A 21,352-nucleotide genomic window follows, 5' to 3' on the forward strand; every position below is an offset into this window, starting at 1 on the left:
TTCCACCTGCTCCTCCATCAATATTGTGTCAATTGCCGCCACGACGAGTGCGCCCGCAGCAGAGATAGTTCTCGTAAACACCTACCTTTACCCCAAACTCAAACTCAGTGATGCCAATAATTTACTGGCTCTACTCGAGAACTACATAATCAGCTGCATCATAGCTGACGCGGCCGACATCATCGTCTCAGGCGACTTCAATTTGCATCTATTAGGATCCTCAACAGATGAAACAACAACTGCCCTTTCAAGTGCTTGGGATCTCCCATAAAAAGGGTCAACAAACATGGCCGTCCGACAAAGATCAGCAGGACTCTGCTCAATGGCTTAGAATTGTTACAGCTAAGAGCCCTAAATAGCAGATTTACTGAGGACTCACCTCCGGCAGCATCATATTTTTCAACAACAGCCAACACAATTGACTAAACGTTCATTTCTCTTCCACTATTCAAGCAAGTAGCCTCTTTCCAGCTAGGCAACAGGAGCGAGAGGGATCACCGCCCACAAGAACTATCCATCATCCTAGGGATAACCAAACTGGAGAAAATGAATATTGCACACATCACCACTTTCACCACAAATTGTAAACGTGTCAAATGTGGGCAATCAAACATTGATCAACTCATCAAAGCAGCAACGGATCTCGCACTCGAACTAGAAACAAATAATTACAGCGAAGTGCAGCAATGGGAACAACTCACAACCAGGCTTAGCGGAATGTTTGCGGTACCAATCAACAACAGGCGACAGCCACCTCCTGCAGCCGCAACTCACCGGGCATGAGCCCACAGGACAGCACTACGAGATGCAAAGAGAAAAATCAACTCCAGTGTAAGGCAACTCCGTGGCAGACCTTCTGACAATCCTAAGGCACCACAAACAGGTACTGAAGTAGCTAAAATGGGCAATCAATAGGAGCTGCAACAAAGACTGGTGGGCCAGACTACACTCGGATGCAAGGAGTAATAACAGCGCAAGCTTCTGGCGTACAATATGCAACCTCACACGCCCATACCATGGTGCCATCGCATTGCACCATGGTCCAAATATCTTGGAGTCCATTTCAATGGACCGATATCAGTTAGCACAGTCACACAAAGCATGACCTCTCCAGGAAGACTTCCTCTACACAAGCCCTCACTAAAGACTATGCACACATAACTCACTGACTCGGTCACTCTACATAATCAGTTAGCCAAGGGCTGGAGAGAAGGTGCCCTGGGTCCAAATGGCCTCCTGCCCGCAGTCTTCAAGCATAATAGACCCTTCTGGGATAAGATTCTCGAACCCCTATTCCTGGAAATAGATCTGACAGGGACGATTCCGCAGTCCTGGAAGGGGTCCATAATCTCCCCCATCTTTAAGACAGGGGACAGGTCGCTCCCCGAAAGCTATCGGCTGATTGCTTAAATTGACAATGACGCAAAGTACTTTGCAGGCCTGTTATTGGATCATCTGCTCGCATGGTCTACTGAAAAGGGAATAATCCTTACGATTCAAACAGGATTCTCCAAACATACTGGCACCATCACGAACACCATGGCCACTGCCCTCTTAACTGACAAAGCTATAACACTGAAAAGTCAGCTCCATCTATGCTTTGTTGACTTCAAGGCTGCATTTGACCATGTGGACAGGAACCTGTTGTGGAAGAAGCTTGAAACTTGGGGGCTCCCACATCCACTTCTGCGCCTGAAGATAGCCCGTCACACGGACACATGGGTCCAGATAAAATTGGGCACAGGCATGCATCTCTTAAGGAGGATCCCTACTACCAAAGGCCTAAAACAGGGCTGGTTTTGGCCCCCACACTGTTTAATCTATATCTAGCAGACTTAGTGGGTGCACTAACCCTCACAAACTCACACCCTCTGAAAATTGAGGGCCTTGAGCTACTATGTCTCATGTACGCCAACAATCTCGTACTACTCAGCCACACAGAAATAGGCCTTCAGAGACTACTCAACGCCACGCAACACTACTCAGCTACGAATGCCTTGACAGCAAACTTTGACAAAACACGCACACTGTCAATTAGATCAAAGGCACCCTTGAGAGCCTGGTTTTGGGGTGAGACACGACTTGTTCAAACAGGCAAGTATAAATATCTTGGAGTCATTGTTGACAAATTGGGGAACTTTGTGCATCAATGGAAAAGCCTAATGGGAAAAGTCTAGCCATAGCGCTATCTCTAAAAAGACTAAAAACCATCCTGAACGGGCCCTCCTACACCCCCCTCTTGAAAGTGCTAAAAGCCAAGCTCCTCCCCACAATAACTTACAGGAGAAAAGTACAAAGAGGCAGGGACTCTGATATCTTAAACCATGCAGTGAGCAAAGCTTACCGGATAATCTTCAACATCCCCAGATTCACCTCCCCTGCCCAACTGAGAATGGAGTTTGGTCTGCTGAACCAATCCCTAGCTCGACGCGTTGCCTACATAAACTTCTGGAGCAAAGCCCGCAGTGCCTCCCTGGGCACTCTCAACTACCATATGTGGCAAGAGCTTGAATGCAAGAACACCTCCCCATTCAGAATCTGCTTAGATGATTCACTTAAGAAGACCGGGCTCACCGACTTGTGGAGGACCCCAATCCTGCACAATGCCTTTAAGAAAGCAGCTGGGAAATCACTTAGGCTCCAGTCACTACTGGAGGACAAAGCAGTCTTCTCATGGAGGTCTCATGCCTGAATGACTCTGCACACCTACACGTCTTCAACACCACAGTCATACCTAGGGCAGGGCTTCTCGAGACGAACAAAGGACTAATTCTTAAAGTATCGACTTGGTCTCCTACCACTTGCTTTAAATGCGGCCCCCTGGTTGAAGGACGTAACCAACTCTATTTGCTGCCTGTGTGGTGAAGACACGGAAGATCTCCTCCATGTCTTCTGTTCATGCAATCATCTCGCATTAGAACAAAAAGCCATGCTAAAGAGCAAATTTAATGAAAAAGGCATATGGACACGGAGAAAAGCAGTGATGGCGTGCTTTGCACCTGGTGACCTACAGTTGAACTGTGCTTTTGGGGAAGGTTTTATTGCAGGTGTCACAAAAGCAGGATTTAATTAATCAGCACTGCCCCCTTGTGAACCACAGGAGGTTAGCTTACAGCTTAATGCCTGACAATGGACTATAAAGGCATCAAGTGATGTTCTACTCACACTGGAGGAAGCAAAATCTTAAGTAGCAACACTCAATTATGTTTTAAAATGAGCTCCTATGGAGTGCGAATGTAAATGACTGGACAATGTATGTAATCGCTTGATGGATACTTAGTAACATCAGAAATGTTTTTTTCTTTTTACATAGCGTTTATCTATTTTTTATTTTTTGTTAGGGTTTTAAGTAACTAAGCAATTAAATCTTCTCTCTCTCTCTCTCTTGTGGGCTATAAGCCTTAACTAAGGGCGAGTTTTTAATATTTAAAGGTAGATTCATTTCTGTTAAAAAATGATATTTTACAGGTTTTCTTGCAGGTTTAGAAATTGCAGCAGTTAACTACATTTGCAGGCCTCAAGCAATGTTTGTCTTTATCAGCCTAGTTGGTGGCACAGTAGGCTCTACTGTCCACCGATCACATTTAACTTTCCATGCCATTTATCCATTTTCCGGCACCATGGACTATTTAGGACACAAAATTTCTGTCGGATGATATTTGTGGCACAATATTCTGTTAGCATACCAGAAGATATATTTCTCATATCCTTACATTTTGGTACAGTGTGCATCACAACATAAAAACTGGATCATGCATGTCAATTTAGTGAACAAATACTATGAATTTTTTTAATATGATGGAAGAGATAACAGCCGAAGTGAAAGATTGAGCCTAACGAAAAGAAAGCATGCATCGAACTAAACTCAAACAACTGTGCTATGAAATGCATACTAACACTAATCGCATTTGGCTGACTAATTCATGTACACTTTGAGAACATATTTTGGATTAAAATAGTGCATCAGTGAAGCAAGTAGATTCTCCTAATACTGGAAAAACACCTAAAGTCTATTTAATCCTCCAGGCCATAACATGAATTTAGCCTAAAATTTCACAAGATTAAATCAATGAAGTGCCATTATATCCAAGTACAAAAAGGATAAAGGATTCAGACCAAAATTTCCTATTAGCAAGTGATGAGAACAAGAAATCAGAATGTTAAAGAGGAGAATAAATAATTTGAAAAAGGCATCCTCAGTGGAGAATCTGAATTCTCTTTTTATTTAGATGGTCTTGACATAGCATTATATTTTGTAGATTGTTCTATCTTTATCCAGAATTACACTATGAAGCAAGAGAGGTAGGACGCAATTTATTAGATGTGAACATATTGAAAGAATACATTCAGCTAAACACTAACTGCTAAAACTCGGTAATAATTGCTGTACTGCTCATATGTTTGTTTTGCATATTTAAAGAAAACCGTCAGGCTACAAATAAACCCGTACAAGAAGAGGTGTATGTGTAAATTCGACCAGAATCCAAGATTCTTAAAACAGTATGTTTTTTAACACCCCCTAATTTAGCAATCCAAAATTCTAATGCATTATTCAAATGCCATGTAGTTGAAAGGTTTGACTATTGTCTTCAGTGTAATCAGAATTGCATCAGTAGCATTAAGTCGATCCCACCTGCCAAGGAAAGGACAGAAGCTGTCACTGTGTTTAATAGTTACACGTCTGAAATCAGTGAAGCTCTAGATGAGACTTTATACTTTTGAAAAGGGCTCTATAAAATATTGATGAACCACCCCAGAATGTCAGCTAAGACCAGCTCGTAGTAGAATACATCTTTGCTCCAAACATAGCTTATGAAACTCATAAAAACTATAGCACATTTGAGACTGTGTCTGACTGTAACCTTAATTTTAAAAAGGTGACACGAAGCACTGACATTCGGAAACACAAAGAGTCCAGTATGCAGACCCCTTTCCCCAATCTGGGTCCGCGCAAAAAAAGAAAAATACATATTCTCCGTGACCACTTTCTTGGAGTGTGTCAAGAGCTGAGGCAGTGCTGATTTCAGCACATCTCTCAACACTCATTCACGCATGTTTGCACTGAAATCTGCACGCCAAGCCCCCACTGAAATGCTTTCTGCCTAAACATATGTTTTGACACTAAACGTGTACGATGTAAATTTCGATTGAGATAACATTTTACTGGGCCGTGTATTTGCACGCAAGGCAACACATTAGTTTCTGTGTGTCTCTTGAACAGTTTGTTCATTGCAATGCTGATTTCTATGCTACAGATTTTATTGGTTAATAGATCACTTGTTTTCAACATTTGGTGGAGGGACAATCAATAGTTGGGCAATTAGTGGTAGTTTATTAGTAACAGTATATCAAAGACCTTTGTTAAGCGTTGTGTAACCTTTTATTCACATAAACATTTTCAATTTAGGAGAGGGAACGAAGATCGCCTGCCATCAATTTCCACCACATTCCTTTTCCAGAGGGAAAGAGCCCTCTTCAGGTGTACTGTGAGGCAGAGGGCGTCACTGTAAGTTTCACTGTCTTTTGCTTATATTATCCAAAGCTGCGTTTATCACTCAGGTAACGACAATATTCTCTGTTTATCTTTCACTTGAACAGGATATTGTAGTTGCAGAGCTAATGAAAAAATTGGACATCTTAGGGGATAACGCCGTAAGTGTATGTTCCTTTTCTAAATTGTATGAGTTTTTAGCAAAAATAAATATGTAAATAGATAATGTTAGGCTTGATATTAATGCAATTCCTCTAATACCACTCCAGCGATAGATCAAAGACACCAGTCTGACAATGAGCACAATGTTGACGTTCCATAATATTCGTCAGGTATGAAGGGATTATAATTCTGCCCTCATTTGAACTGTTTGTGTAAATATTTAACACATGTATATATGTGGCAACGTTTATTTAATCATCTTTTACATAATTTCTAAAATGACAATGCTAAATTTGTTTTTCTATCTAAACTTACCAAGCTGTCAAAAGAATGAGAATTTGGTATATGTTTTAGTATCTATTTTTAGTACATTTTATTTGTCATCTTTTAACGAAATCATAAAACACCAAAACACAATAAACATTTTGCAATGCTTAAGAAATTAAATGCTGACTATAACATGTGCCGACTGATGTCTTTTATCGCTTTTGAAAAGTCAGAGTTATGTTAACTCTAAATGTATATGTCACGTTTAAGCCCTTTTTGTCAGAGTAATTAAATATAACACCATAAGGGGTAACATTCTGCTCACCGTGAATATTTTATTTGGATGCAGAACTTGGCTAACGAGGAGCAAGTAGTCATCATACAAGCCAGAACTGTTTTGACTTTGGCTGAAAAGGTGAGCAGTCTCCACTGATACCTCTAATTTTGCTGATGGGTAGCACTATATTTATATGTCTTCTGATGTAAATGATGTTACATGTTATTCGAACCCCCATCATTATAATTATCACGATATGCATATATTTATAATTGAATTATTTATTTTTGAGTTCTTTATGTAAAAAAAAGAAAACCAGCTGATGTAGGAAGCGTGCAGATGGTGCAATCCACCAGATGATTACACATTTAACACAGTTTTGGGGTCTGGTAAGGACGTTAGTTGAGAATCTTGCTGAAAGCATGAGTTTATTTCAGTAAACTACCCTCTATTCTCGGTCGGGCAGTATACTTTTTCATTGTCTGGTAGTTGCACTGTGAAGGTCTCAGTTCATAGTTTTCTTGTAAGGTATAGGTTGATGGTTAAATTCGGGCGGGCTCCAGGATTCTGTAATTGGAGGTAGGGGGTCATGAGGACGACTAATGGGGAGCAGGGTGTGCAAAAAACATTTTTTTTTGCATGTACAGGTGTGTGTGTATAGATTGAACATTCCTATGTCACAACGATGATGTGAGCCCTGAAATAGGATTAGGATCAATTAAAGTAGGCAGTCTACTGTCTTAGACACTGTGAACAATTATATTAAATTTGAGAGTTCAGCGGAGTCATGCTTACATTAGACATATCTACCAAACACGAAAACTATGAACAGAAAAAACACATCTTTCTATGTTTTAGTTGTTTTTCTACACACATGTTGAGTTCAAAACATCTCTGTTCCACTTCAGTACTTGCAAATTTGGGGTAATGAAGTTCCATTCATATGTGAGTGACAAAAATACAACACGATTTAATCTGTGGGCTTTTAACCACGCCCATGTAAAGCCCATCAGTTTGGTTGGCTCGTGGGCTTGTCTTTTAAAATTAGCTTGATTTCATTAGTGGAATGCATGCATAGGTCATGCCTCTTCCGGTGTTTAGCCCGCCTCGAGCGCACAGGCCAACTACTGAAAACATACAAGGCTCCATGTTTTCCATATGGTTTCTGCATTACTTTTTCTCTTTATTTCATAGGCAGTGAGATCTCGCTGGGCAGAAGTCGAGCTCTTTGTGTGACATCAACCCTATTACATGGATATTTGCACCTTTGCTGCTTACATGGATAATTGCACTTTTGCGTTATATGGATAATTGCACTTTTGCTGATAAATTTCACTGCGAGCAGACTTCTGTTTCCTTTTGTGTGTTTGCTTTGCGCTCATGGTGGCCGTCCGCTCGCTTATTTGAAAATGATTTACTTTTCAGTTTATGTGGCAAGAAAGGTCCAGTAAGGAGTTTACAACGCTAACAGCTTTAACTCGAGTAAACACGAGACCCATTGTATTCCAAATGCTTGGGAAATAGATTTTATCTGAGTCCCATTGTTTTATAAACTGCTGAGTAAAACGTGAAACGAATTAAGATGTTTACCTTTAGATAAGGATGGTGCCCCCTCAGGAAGGCATTGTGCTGTACTCAGTTCAGAGGTCCTTTTTCCTGCTGAGGAGGAAGTGGTTTAAAACATGTTCTTCAGGGAAGTGCGTTATAAACAGAAAATGTTTGAGCATTATTCACACGCAAATGCAATGAACATATCAGACCAAGGACCCAGCATGAAGGGTTGTATATCACCACCTAAAATACAATGGAGTAAGTATACCTCTACATAGAATCTACTACATTGAAATGAGTTCCTCTGAGATTAACATTTCAGGAATTACCACTCCTGAGGTTACCACTACTGTGATTACTACCTCTGAGATTATCAGTGCAAAAATTACCACCTTTGAAATGACCACTGCAGCGATTACCACTGTTGAGATTACCACTACTGTGATTACTGTCTCTGAGATTACCACTGCAGGGATTACCACTGCTGAATTACCACTATTGGGATTACTACATCTGAGAGTACCACTGCAGGGATTACCACTGCCACGATTACCACTGCTGTGATTAAAACCTCTGGGATTACCCCTGCAGAGATTACCACTGCTGAGATTACCTCTATTGTGATTACTACCTCTAAGATTATCACTGCAGGGATTACCACTGCAGGGATCACCCCTTCTGAATTACCTCTACTGTGATTACTACGTCTGGGAGTACCACTGCAGGGATTACCACTGCTGAGATTACCACTACTGTGATTAGTGACTCTGAGATTACCACTGCTGATAATACTACTACTGTGATTACTACCTCTGAGATTACCACTGCAGGGATTACCACTGCTGGATTACCACTACTGTGATTACTAACTCTGAGATTACCACTGCTGATATTACCACTACTGTGATTACTATCTCTGAGATTACCACTGCAGGGATTAACACTTCTGAATTACTACTACTGTGACTACTACCTCTGAGAGTACCATTGCAAGGATCACCACTGCTGAGATTACCACTGCTGTGATTAATACCTCTGAGATTACCCCTGAAGGGATTACCACTGCTGAGATTACCTCTACTGTGATTACTACCTCTGAGATGACCACTGCAGGGATTATCCCTTCTGAATTACCTCTACTGTGATTACTACCTCTGAGAGTACCACTGCAGGGATTACCACTGCAGAGATTACCACTACTGTGATTAGTGACTCTGAGATTACCACTGCTGATATTACTACTACTGTGATTACCAACTCTGAGATTACCACTGCTGATATTACCACTACTGTGATTACTATCTCTGAGATTACCACTGCAGGGATTACCACTTCTGAATTACTACTACTGTGATTACTACCTCTGAGAGTACCATTGCAAGGATCACCACTGCTGAGATTACCACTGCTGTGATTAATACCTCTGAGATTACCCTTGAAGGGATTACCACTGCTGAGATTACCTCTACTGTGATTACTACCTCTGAGATGACCACTGCAGGGATTACCACTGCTGAATTACCACTACTGTGATTATTGACTCTGAGATTACCACTACTGATATTATCACTACTGTGATTACTACCTCTGAGATTACCCCTGAAGGGGTTGCCACTGCTGAGTTGACCACTACTGTGATTACTCCCTCTGAGATTACCAGTGCATGGATTACCTCTGCTGAGATTACCACCATTGAAATTATCACTGCAGGGATTACCACAGATGATATTACCACTACTGGGATTACAATCCCTGAGATTACCACTGCAGGGTTTACCACTGCTGAGATTACCACTGATGTCATTACTATCTCTGAGATTACCACAGCAGGGATTGCCACTTCTAAATTACCACTATTGTGATTACTACCTCTGAGAGTACCACTGCAGGGAGTACCACTGATGAGATTACTACTGCTGTGATTACTACCTCTGAGATTACCACTGCAGAGATTACCACTGCTGAATTACTACTACTGGGATTACTACCTCTGAGATTACCCCTGCAGAGATTACCTCTGCTGAGATTACCACATCTGCAATGATCACTGCAGGGATTACCGCTGCTGAGATTACCACTACTGGAATTCCTACCTCTGAGACTACAACTGCAGGGATTATCACTGTTTACATACCACTGATGTGATTAATTCCACTGAGAGTACCACTACTGAGATTACCACTTCTGCGATTACCACTGCAGGGTTTACCACTGCTGAGGTTACCAATACTGTGGTTACCACTACTGTGATTACTACCACTGAGATTCCCACTGCATGGATTATCACTGTTGAGATTACCACTTCTGAGATTACCATTACTTTGAGTAAAATAGATTGAAGAGTAAGTGTACTGACCCTCTGCTAACCTACACCTTAAAATGAAACCTTACTTTATAACTACCCACTACCCTATCTTTATGGCCATACAGTGCCCTTTCCTTAACCCAGTGGTTACATTTCGCCAGGGGGTGCCAGTGGGCCCACCAGTTCATATTTTGGAGGATCAGGACTCTTCCACTCTGTCCCATGGTTATTCTATTGGTCTTTACAATGCATGGGCCTGCCCTGTCCATTAGTTCCACCCAGGCCAGGCATAGACATGACTGTAGCATTCTCAAGTGGCAGGAACACCAAGTGCTTCATTTTCCTGTATCCATTCTTATGTTAAACCATTCTGTGCCCAGGCAAAGACACGCTTTCATTTTCCTAAAATATTATTTTGTACCCTGTAACAAGTCCAGCATTTCAGGATTGTTATTGAGTATTTCCCTGTTCTTTGTCCATGTACACAAGCCTGCTGTCAGTTTTAGGTGGACAGCCCCTTTTATAATTTAGTAGATGGTGCTTTGTTTTCCTCTTTGCCTTTTTTTCGGTAGAACACTAAAAGTGTGTCCTGCATGTTCTAGACCTGCTTCTGCTTCATGAAGGGTGTTTGGGAAAAGGCAGCGGCAAATAGTTCTTCACTTCTCATTTCACTGCAGTTCTAAATTGCCGGGTATCTCACTCACTTTAACTCACATTCTCTCACTTACTCATTCTCACTCCCACTCAGGGGCGTAGCTTCAGGGCGTGTATTTGAGGTGTTGCACCCCAACTAATAAATGTATATTCTGATGAATTCTTGGATACAGGTGCTTTCAGTTGGGTATGGTCAGTTGTCTGTCAGGTTTCACCTGGGATTTATGCACGCACACACTGGCAAAGCACACACACTCTCTCTCATCTCTTTTTTGAAAGCCCAAAAAATGTTAATTATTTTTCAAAATATTATGTTCCTCTCACTTATTAATCATAACAATCTGCACTGCTCTCTCCTTCCACTGACACTTAAGCGATCTGCTTCTCATTCGATGCATTTTCTAACAACATGTGCCAGTCTGGGGTGGTTCCTGTAGGGGCAAAGCTGTGGGGCGGGTCACACAACATAAAGGGATTTGAAAAAAAGAAACTCTCCTCTGCCACCGAGCAGCGTTGCTGCTCTTCTGGCTCCTGCTCCAGTCGCTACAGGCACAGGCTCCCAGCATGCCCAGCAACCAATCCTGATGCTGCTCCTGCATGAGAGCAGCATTAGGATTGGCTGGAGTTCCCTGGTGTGGCGCTCCGAGGCAAAGTGGGAGCCTCTGCCTGCTCTCTCCAACTCTGCAACACAGTGCCGAGTTGGACAGAGCCCAGTGTGCATGTGTGTTTGGCTTTCCCGAGACGGCCAGCCAAACATACATGCACACTGAGGGGAGTGCTGTGCACTTCCTCTCTGACCCTGTCATCTCCCATGGCCCTGCTCCCTGAAAAATAAAAATGATAAGAAACAGTGTTTATTATTATTTTAATTTTTCATTTTGTAGCTCCAGCTGCTGGCAGACTTCTGTTTCCTTTTGTGTGTTTGCTTTGTGCTGTTTTCTTTGTGCTCATGGTGTCTGTCGACTCGCTTATGTCAAACTGTTTTACTTTTCAGATTATGTGGCAAGAAAAGTCTGGTTAGGAGTTTACAGCGCTAATAGCTTTAACTTGAGTAAACGTGAGACCCATTGCATTGCAAATGCTTGTTAATTATGTTTTCTTGCTATTCTTGTATTCTTAAGAAACTCCTCGCTTTTTGAAAAAGCTTGAGGATGTCTTTTTCTCTTACACACCTGTATCAATCTCTCTAAGAGGTATTGTATTTTCATTCATATGTATTACTCAGGAGAACTCACTGATTTGTCTCAGTGGACGGTTAAATGCAAGAGTGTGAAATCTCTGCTGAGATGCCCTCTTTTCTCATATACTTCCAGGTCTGATTAGGGAGAGTCTTAATGGGAATGAATATCTGCTTTCTGTGAGTGAATGGGGCAAATATGGGATTACCTGGTAGCTCATTGCCTCTGGAAAGGAAAAACACCTGTCAAGTGGTACTCCAGTCAATGTCTTCTGGCATAAAGAAAGTGTTCCAACCATGGAGATATCAGTGAAGAGGACCACTCCCTTATAAACAGCGTTCTCCTGTTTTAGATGAAACCAAAGTAGGAGTAAGCCCTCAGTGGGAGAGGAGCACAAACCCACCACACTCAGGAGGACTTGTGAAAATAATTATAGTGGCATGGTTTTTCAATACGTGCATGTTTTCATTGCCACCACTATGATCCTGCACTGTAGGGCTCAGCTGTGTCAGTTCTTGTTAGACCTCACAGCCTTAGGGTAGCCTGCCCCTCAACTTTTTGCCTGGCTCCCTCCATTTTCTGACCTTGTTTTTGCTGGTTTTAGGACTCTGTGCACTTTACCACTGCTCCCTTAAATAATGGTAACATTGGCTTAACCCAAAGTGACATACTTGACTTACTTATAAGGCCCTAGTAAAGTGCACTACTTGGCCCAATGCCTATAGATCACATGCTCCTCCTAGGCCTGCAGCATTCATTGTGGCATCCACTCCAGTAGCCCTCTAACCATGGCTGAGGCCTGCCATTGCACAGCCTGTGTGTACAGTTTTACTGCCACCTCAACTTGGCATTTAAAACCTTTTGCCAAGCCTTAACATCCTCTTTTTTACATATAGATCACCCCTAAGGTAGGCCCTAGGTAGCCCTTAGGGTAGGGTGCTGTGTAAGTAAAATGTAGGCCATGTACTTTTAAGTTTTGCATGTCCTGGTAGTGAAAAACTCCCACATTTGTTTTCCACTACTCAGTGGCCTACCTCTCTCACAGGTTAACACTGGGATTCCGTATTACACCTTTAAGGTGTAGTTCCTGATTGAGAAGGACTAGCTATGTCATGTTTCATATAATTGGAAAGGTAATGATGAATCCCCTTTACTGGTAATGTTGGATTTCATATCCCAATTTAAGAAATACCACTTTTAGAAAGTGGAAATTTCTCTGCTGTTACTGCCCTGTGTAGCTGCAGCTTGTCTCCCATACATGTCTAGGGTGGGTGACAGCTACACTTTGTTCACTCCCTCTACACAGCCACAAACATTTGAATGTTAGGTGTGTCTCAGCACTCATCTGCATTCTGATTGCTCTTCCTGGGCAGGAAGGCAGGGAAGGGCTGACACTTACACCCCAGTAAGCAATGCCTGTCCCCACACAAATTGCTCATTACCCCTATTGATAGCCTGGAGCCAGTACTGGGAGGAAAGGATGTCTGCGCACTTCAAAGACCCTTCTTTGAAGGCTCCTCCACTTCAAAGGCACAACATGATATCAGTACTGGACCTCTGACACCACCAACTCAGTACACCTCTGGACCTGTGAACACTCTGCCAGGAAGCAGGACTGCAGTGCTGCTTAAATGACTGCTACAATGCTGGATCCCTGCAATGCTGGACCACAATGCCAACTGTGTGATGCATCATCCCCTCTGCGTGGCCCACGATCGATACATTACCTTCAACCTCCAGCCTGACCCCAGCTTTCTTCAGAAAGAACCCAGAACTGAGGCTTCAACATCGTTGTGCTGATGAAAACCAGTGCATCTCAAGGAGCAAGTTACTCTTGCTCAGCGGCCCTGCCTGAGTCCAGTAGCCAGCCTAGCCTCCATCGCAGTAGCCTGAACTTTTGATTTTGGCCTGGTCAAGCACGGGCAGATAGCCCCGGTTGCCACTTTCTGCTTCTAAGCACAGTTTCATTTATTCTTTAAAAGTTCATATCTCAACTTCTACTTATTGCATTTTTGTTGTTTTGGTCTTGTTTTTTCATAAAAATATACTTAATTTTTCAGACCAAGTGTGGACGGCTTGTTGTGGTGTTTTCACTGTGCTACTGCTTGTGTGTTGCACAAATACTTTACACATTGCCCCTTCATTTAAGCCTGCCTGCTCTGTGCCAAGCTACGAGGAAGTGAGCACAGGATAATTTAGGGTGTGTTGTGACTTAACCGGACTAGGATTGTGGTTCCTACCTGGACTCAGTGCATACCACTACCAACTAGAGACTCAAGTTCTAACAGATCTGTTGTTGTTTTTTTTATAAATTCAAATATTTAAATCAGTTTTGTGAAGTGTTCCTACAGTGTTGAACAACGCCTACCAGCAAAGTACATGGAATGCTTAAATTACATATTTTTTCAAAAAGGAAGAACTAGCAATACTAAATACTTAAAGGTATTGGTATGGTTGTTACAAGCCACATCAGTGCTTATATTACCGTACTTAAATTCCTAGTCTGTGGTTACAAATGGGAATGAATAAAGTCAGGAATGTACCACATGATTTCAACACACCATATCCTAGCATGCAGAATATATTTTTTAACTCATCAAATTCTGCATGCTTTGCCTTTTTTGGGGCCTTTTCCCCTGGTAAATTTTGGAAGATCTGACCACTGCTGTGCCTCTCTTCATAGCTCTGAAGAATGTCATGTTTATAATGCCTACTAAGCAAACTTTGTTATTGAAAAAATAAAGCCCCAAGGCTGAAGTATATTTTCTTGATACACAAAATAAATGGTCCCATTCTCACAGGATTTTTCCCTGGGTATGGGGGCCATTCTGCCTTATCCCTTTCAGTGCCGACCATGCCTTGAATGGCCGACATGGACAAGTAAAATTAGTAATTGTCACCCCACTATAAAAAGGGAGGGAAGGCCTTCATTGTGACCTGGTAACTCAGTGATGATTATCAACAAGGTCGTTGGTTTACACCGCAGAGCCTGTGGTGACTCTATCAATGTAAACTTAGGACATCACAAGTAAAAAAGGGAATGAAGACCGCTGACTTCCAGCAATTCTCATGCCTGTCAAATTCTAAATCAGCACAAAATTTAAATTGAGCCGATCTCTACTTTTTAACACAATTTACTGTAAATCTGTTCAGCCGTTTTCTCTTTTTTGCTGTGCAAAATTTATTTCTTGAATTTAACTGGTAAGCACATGTAGAGACACTCACTTGACCAATCACCACAGACTTCACAGAGCAAACTTACCTGTATTTCTAAATTTTATTGTGCAAATAAAACAGAGACTGCTGTCTTTTTTACATGTACCTTCATTATGGACTAATTATGTCATCCATAGCTATTGATCCTGACCAAATTAAAAATACAACAGGAAAATACCAGAGAGACAAATAAGTGGTCCCATCGTCAGGATGAGACTTTGCCTCAAAGTTAAAGATTTTACAAAAGAAGACTTAGTTTCAGTGTTAAGATTACCTGTATCTAATTATGAAATTTCTATCATTTTCTTGAATACTTCCCCTTTTGGGATATATTCCCCACACATTGCAACATATGTATAGGAATGTGTCATAAACTTGTTGTGTATTGTGGCAACCATACTATTGTAAGAGGAAATTTCATGACATAGTATTCAGAAGAAACATACATGAGTGAACATACATGGATGAAGTCCTATTTTGTACATCTAGCTAGTTTCTTTGCATAGATGTACAAAAGGTCAGTTGCTGCTTTCTGTATAGAAAAAGGGTGATATCCTTTCTTTTGCATATTAGAGTGGTTTTTATTCCACTGCAAAGAACTCCAGTAATAATGCCATCCTGTTAGTGCATGCAAACAGAATTATAAATATGCACCTGTTAGTAAGGGATCTTTTTCTACCAGGGATGCAACATTCGATACAAAAACATTATTGATATCTAGCAACCTCCAATGTTATGTTGTGTATTGCTCCCCAAATCCTCTTCTGTTGCAGAGATCAGCAGCACAGTAGTAGACAAGTAATGGGGAGCTACTTTGAACTTATCATTCTTAGGCCTTCTTAAAAGTACCTGCCTGCCCTGTCACTCACTCCATCTCACACAAGTGAACCCTTCAGTCCACAACCTATAAAAAAATACTCGTATTCTGCCACTGTGCCCCACCATCCTCACCTATTTAAACAAATAGCTGAAGTCCTTCCACCACCAAACCCTCCCCCCTACAAACCCAAAACAAATTCCTTGTGCCCCTCTGCAGAATCCTCGCCTCATCTACTTGCCCTGTTCTACACTATTGACACCACCATCCTTCCTCGACACGCCTTCCAAGTATCTGCTCCTTTCCAACTCTCAAAAAATCTACCTAACATCCAGCCAGCTTTCCCATTCACCACCACCCTCCTCCCTCACCCAAAAGAGATGCCTGGAGTCCTTCTACCTCTCTCAACAGCCTCAGTGCCTCCCCGCCCTTTCCCTGACCTAAACCTCTCCCCCGCTCAATGTGAGAAGTAGAGAAATTGCGATGCTGAGAACAGATGTCAGCGTGTATTTTTTCTGTGCAGAACCACAACTGACAGAGAATGCCACAGTTTGTAGTGCAGAAGTGCCACCCATGATCTCCTGCTTTTCTCTGATCTCTGGAAACAAGGGGTAGATGGCAGATTAGCTGTCACCACAGCGTCAACTTCAGGGCCCGATGATGGTTCTCAGTTAGACCCATTCACATCTATCATTGCACATTGGTGCACAAAGCTGCTAAAATATAAAATAATAAGATTTCCAGATATCAACTCTTTTGTCAACCTCCGGTACTTTATGCACATTTTTGTTTAAATCCTCCGAATTGTATGGACCAAAGCATCATGTATATTGCATTCTCAACGATCAGAATAGTGGCATACCTGCCATTGTCTGAAGATGTAAGCATCATATAAAGAAAGATGTGTTTGCTCCCAGGAGCAGGGTGTGCATGCCCATGCTAAAGGACCCGAATCAAAGAGAGGATCCGTTGCCTAAATTAAGAAAATTGCAATTTTGTGATCATTTATGATAATTTGCAGTACTTTTTTGGTTCAAATCATATTCAGCTATGTTTTTATGGACAGAAATTGGGACACATAATAAAACAATCGACAAACGTTTACCTCTTCTTTGACTCTCGTTCTTGGCAAAAACTAAATTGATTTTGTCCATTGAAAAGAAAGATACTCTAGTTACTTCCCCCCTTCTCGTCAAAGAAAATGCTAGGCCAAAAGTGTTTATGTACAATAATAGTTTGTAACTGATCACCCTCTTTTCCTTCAGTTTTGGGATTAACCTCTCGCTGTCTCCTTTAGTGGCTACAGCAGATTGAAGTTACTGAAGCGGCACTGCAGCAAAAGATGATAGATATTGAACACGAAAAGGTAAAATTAACTGAAACATTCTCATTTACCAAACATTTGCATTTAGGTTTTCATCTTAAAAAGAACTACAGAAACAGCACCCCCTCCACTTATTTCCTTTAGGAGCTGTTTACCAAACAGAAGGGCTACTTGGACGAGGAGCTTGATTACAGAAAACAAACTTTGGATCAAGCGCACAAGGTAACATTAATCTGTATGTAGTGGTACATCCAATAACTAGCTTTACATCTGCTTTACTTAGTTCCTGTACCATCCCTTAAACCTGCACAATAGAATGTCTCATATGCGCTCTCTAAATGCAGAGATGACAGTGAACACTTTATAATACATCTAAATGTATACTGAATTCATATATATCATAAACGTTGCATGTGGCTCAGTACTAGGGGATCATTCTATGACACCCGTAGTAGAGGTATTACTATTGCTGGTTATTCATACTTCTGCGTCTCAATTAGAAACACTGCAATGCGCCTGTGACCCGTAGATGGGGCATTTGTACAACAGTGCCAGCGTGCCACCATGTTCTCCTTAGACATTTTTGGCCTATTCATAAGCCTTTAAGAACACATAAAGCAGTACTCCTGAAACACGTTTTACATACTCTTATTCCCCTTTGAAAATCGCCCCAAACTATCTAAAATGGGAACATTCATGGAGTATTTGAATACAATAGGCACAAATAGAAAGGATCACCCCCTCTTTGCATGTTTATTAATAGGAAGTTGGACACTTCAGGCTTGATTCACAAAGGCATGTGAGAGTATGTGAAACTGTATAAATTAATTCAGTTTAAATAGATGCTACAGAACCCTGGATGAGGAATTTGTTAATCAATATAGCTGGACGAAGATGAATGAGTGAAAGAGATATTGAGACTGAGTAAAGAAACACTGGAAGGAGACAGGAAGCTTGTTACACATCATAGTCAGTGCATCCAGAGGCATTTTTTTACGTGGCACTTTACCTAGGCTAAGCTGTTTCCCACAGTGAAGTGGTCTTGAGATTTTGACAATGCACCAAGTGAGGGCAGTGTTGTGGGAGGCTCAGTGACTTAAGACTGACACAGCATACAACTAGGCTGCATGAGCCGATCTCCGTCCAAGTATAAATGTTAACGAAATTGTTCGAATGATAAAGGGACAATGCCAGAAGCTTAAGCAAGAGTCAAGGGCTATGCATCATCAGGGCACTCATTTGGTGTGTTCATTGTAACTGGCTACCCTGTTACAGCTAAAGTTACAGTTGATAGCATTTTCTGTGTTTCACGTTTGTGCTTGAAGCGTGACTGCATCTAGAAGCTGAACTGCATGCTCAGGGCATAGTGTTGTTTTTTGCACAATGCCTCTTTTAAGGCTAGATTCAGATGGTTTGTTCCAAGGAGATCTTTAGGATCTTTAGAAAAGAAGGATGTGGTGGATCCAAGAGTCATACAAAGCAGGTGGGGAAGGAAAACTTTTTCCATCCTCACTGTTAAACTCTGGAATTATCTTCCCCATAAAATTAAAGCCATTGATAACTATTCCTGTTTTAGGAGTCTTATTATAAACTGGCTCTGTTGCCTCTAAGATTGTGAGAGGGTTTTCATTGCTATCAGGGCAGGGGTTTCCTACAGCCAAGATGCCTATGGGTAGACGTTGGCTTTATGAATGTTTGTCATCCATTTATTCATAAATTTATTCATTCATATTCTGGAGAATAAGAGGCTGATCATAGAGAATAAATCTAACTAGTTCACAGATACAATCAAATTGGCCAATAACTTTGCTAAGGAGTTATTTATTATGATCAAAATAATTACTAGCCCAGATACCCCTAATACTCTAGTATCTTCTCAAATTATGTGCAACAAGATAGCAAATTTGATTCAACAAAATATCCAGGAAATATATTGTAAATTCACCCTTAGCCAGACTCAAATTCTTCAGGTAACTGTCTGGATAGATCACAGATATCTCAAGATACACTACAGGAGTTTCCTTGTTGACTGAGGATAAAATTAAGTTGCTCATTGAATCTACAAAATCTGTCTCCCTGTCAGATCCCTCTCCACCAACAATTTTACATTCACCAAGTAATACAACTTCAGGTCACCTCACTATACTGCTAAACCCAATTGTCCAAGCAGGAATCTTTTCCACTGATTGGAAGAAAGCTTCCATCCTTCCTCTATTGAAAAACCCTCACTCAAGCCCAATGAGGTAAAAAACTATGGACCCATTTCTCTGCTTCTTTTTTCAGCAAAAATACTTGAAAAAACACCTCAATTCCGAACTCTCATCCTTTTTGGACACAAATGAGACCTTAGATGCTGCACAATGTGGTTTCAGGAAAACTCACAATACAGAGTCAGCATTGGTCACAGCTGTGGAAGAAATCAGCATGATCATGGAGGGTGGAGGGAAAGAAGCACTGATTTTACTGGATCTATCTGCCACTTTCGACACTGTCTCCCATACAGTGCTTACCAACGGCTGGAAAGCATAGGTGTCGGAGGATCAGCACGCAAATTGTTGACATCCTTTCTCCCACTTAGAGAAACAGTCTCTTGATCTTCTCTGGGTCCCACCCACTTTATTACATATGTGGCTCCATTGGCCAAATTGATTAGATCCTTTGGTTTCCCTATCGCATCATATGTAGATGATAAGCAGATTTTAGTTTCAATTTCAGGAGTTCCATCTGAGGTTGCCAATCGTTTCAAAACTTGTATATATGAAGTTGTGGGATGGATGGGAAACAACTGTCTTGAGTTAAACCCTGAAAAGACACAACCTTCTGGAATTCTACTTTGTGGCCTTGGGCCCTCTTTCTTCTCCAGTCTCTAAGGATAGAAATCTAGCGATCATTTTTGATAATAAACTTACTTATTCAGACCAGATAAATCAAACCACATCATCTTGTTTTATCTTTTAAGAGCAATGAAATAAATCCTGCAGTTCATGATCACTTTAGTTCTTTCTCAGACTGATTACTGTAATGCCCTTCAAATGGGCATCCAAAAGGGCACATGAGTAAGCTGTAGACACTCCATAACACAGCAGCTCATCTTCTTCTGATGAAGACCCCAAACCATCGAGCATCTTAATTGGCTTTTAGTTTGGAAAGGAGTGACATTTTCAAAGAGCTGTGTTTGGGCTACGATGTGCATCATAATTCAGGTACACTACCTGAGAAAGGTATTCTGCTGGTAAATTCCCTGATGTCCCCTCCGCTCTACCAAATCAACGGCGAGATCTAAACTATGAGAGCAGCTTGGGGAGGTAGAAGTCTTTCCCCTGTACATCAAAGCTTCATCCACCCTTTTGCAGTTTAGGAAACAACTTAATAGGGCTCTTTTCACAAAATCAGTTTTTAACTCCACCGTTTAATTTTTTTATAGATCTGTTTTGTTCAGAATTTATAGAAGTCAGTGCCAAGACACCTAAGGGCATTTGAGCGCTTTATAACATTTTTAGAACTGAACAAACATTTTCATACAACGTTACAAAAAAGAAACCGGCTGCGTGCATCTAAATGAATTAAGACAGCATGGAAGGATTCTTGTAACATAGAAAATGTAAACAGCATGCTACTGAAAGTGTAGTCAATGGCATCTACAAGCTATATTAATTAACATCTATAACCTTATAAGAGGTAGTATTTGACCCTTTATTAGTGTGTGCTTTTGAGACAGCGCAAAGTAGAGAAGGTAACTGAAAAAACAAATGGGATCAGATCCATCTTTAACTCACACCAGTACGTGTCAATAAAACAAATTTAATATAGGTTTTTAAAAACACAAATACACAACCAACAGTAGCAGTTATAGAACCGCATACTAACACAAATACAGTATTTGAAGGAGAACCACTGTGGCTGAGTACAGCCACATCACTTTTCACAAGCAGACATCAACATATGAGAAACCCTACACCAGCCCTGCTCAGTCCATTTCATGGGTACATCATAGTGCTATGAAACATGGGAGCCTGTATCCATGTACAAAACCTGTATTCAATGTTGTGATAGCATTAGTTAATTGCTGTCAGAAAATGACATGGCAGCTTTGCTTTCCTAAACTACAAG

General features: G+C 41.2%; 1 protein-coding gene across 6 annotated transcripts in view; it reads left to right on the forward strand.

Annotated features, from left to right (window-relative positions):
• The window catches only part of JAKMIP3 (Janus kinase and microtubule interacting protein 3), a 698,412-nt gene that overhangs the window by 520,284 nt on the left and 156,776 nt on the right, over positions 1–21,352 (forward strand). For 3 of the 6 annotated variants that reach the window (XR_011204932.1, XM_069239746.1, XM_069239744.1), the window contains 5 exons: positions 5,408–5,506; positions 5,599–5,658; positions 6,270–6,335; positions 17,216–17,284; positions 17,387–17,464. Coding sequence is in view for 5 of the 6 variants with exons in the window: in XM_069239746.1 (XP_069095847.1) it covers positions 5,408–5,506; positions 5,599–5,658; positions 6,270–6,335; positions 17,216–17,284; positions 17,387–17,464 (372 nt within the window). In the remaining variant the exon portion in view is untranslated. The remainder of the gene's footprint in view (positions 1–5,407; positions 5,507–5,598; positions 5,659–6,269; positions 6,336–17,215; positions 17,285–17,386; positions 17,465–21,352) is intronic. The other 3 variants (XM_069239747.1, XM_069239745.1, XM_069239748.1) reach the window with 1 other exon arrangement.

The sequence above is a fragment of the Pleurodeles waltl genome, chromosome 6 (genome assembly GCF_031143425.1).
Source record: "Pleurodeles waltl isolate 20211129_DDA chromosome 6, aPleWal1.hap1.20221129, whole genome shotgun sequence".
Lineage (NCBI taxonomy): Eukaryota > Metazoa > Chordata > Amphibia > Caudata > Salamandridae > Pleurodeles > Pleurodeles waltl.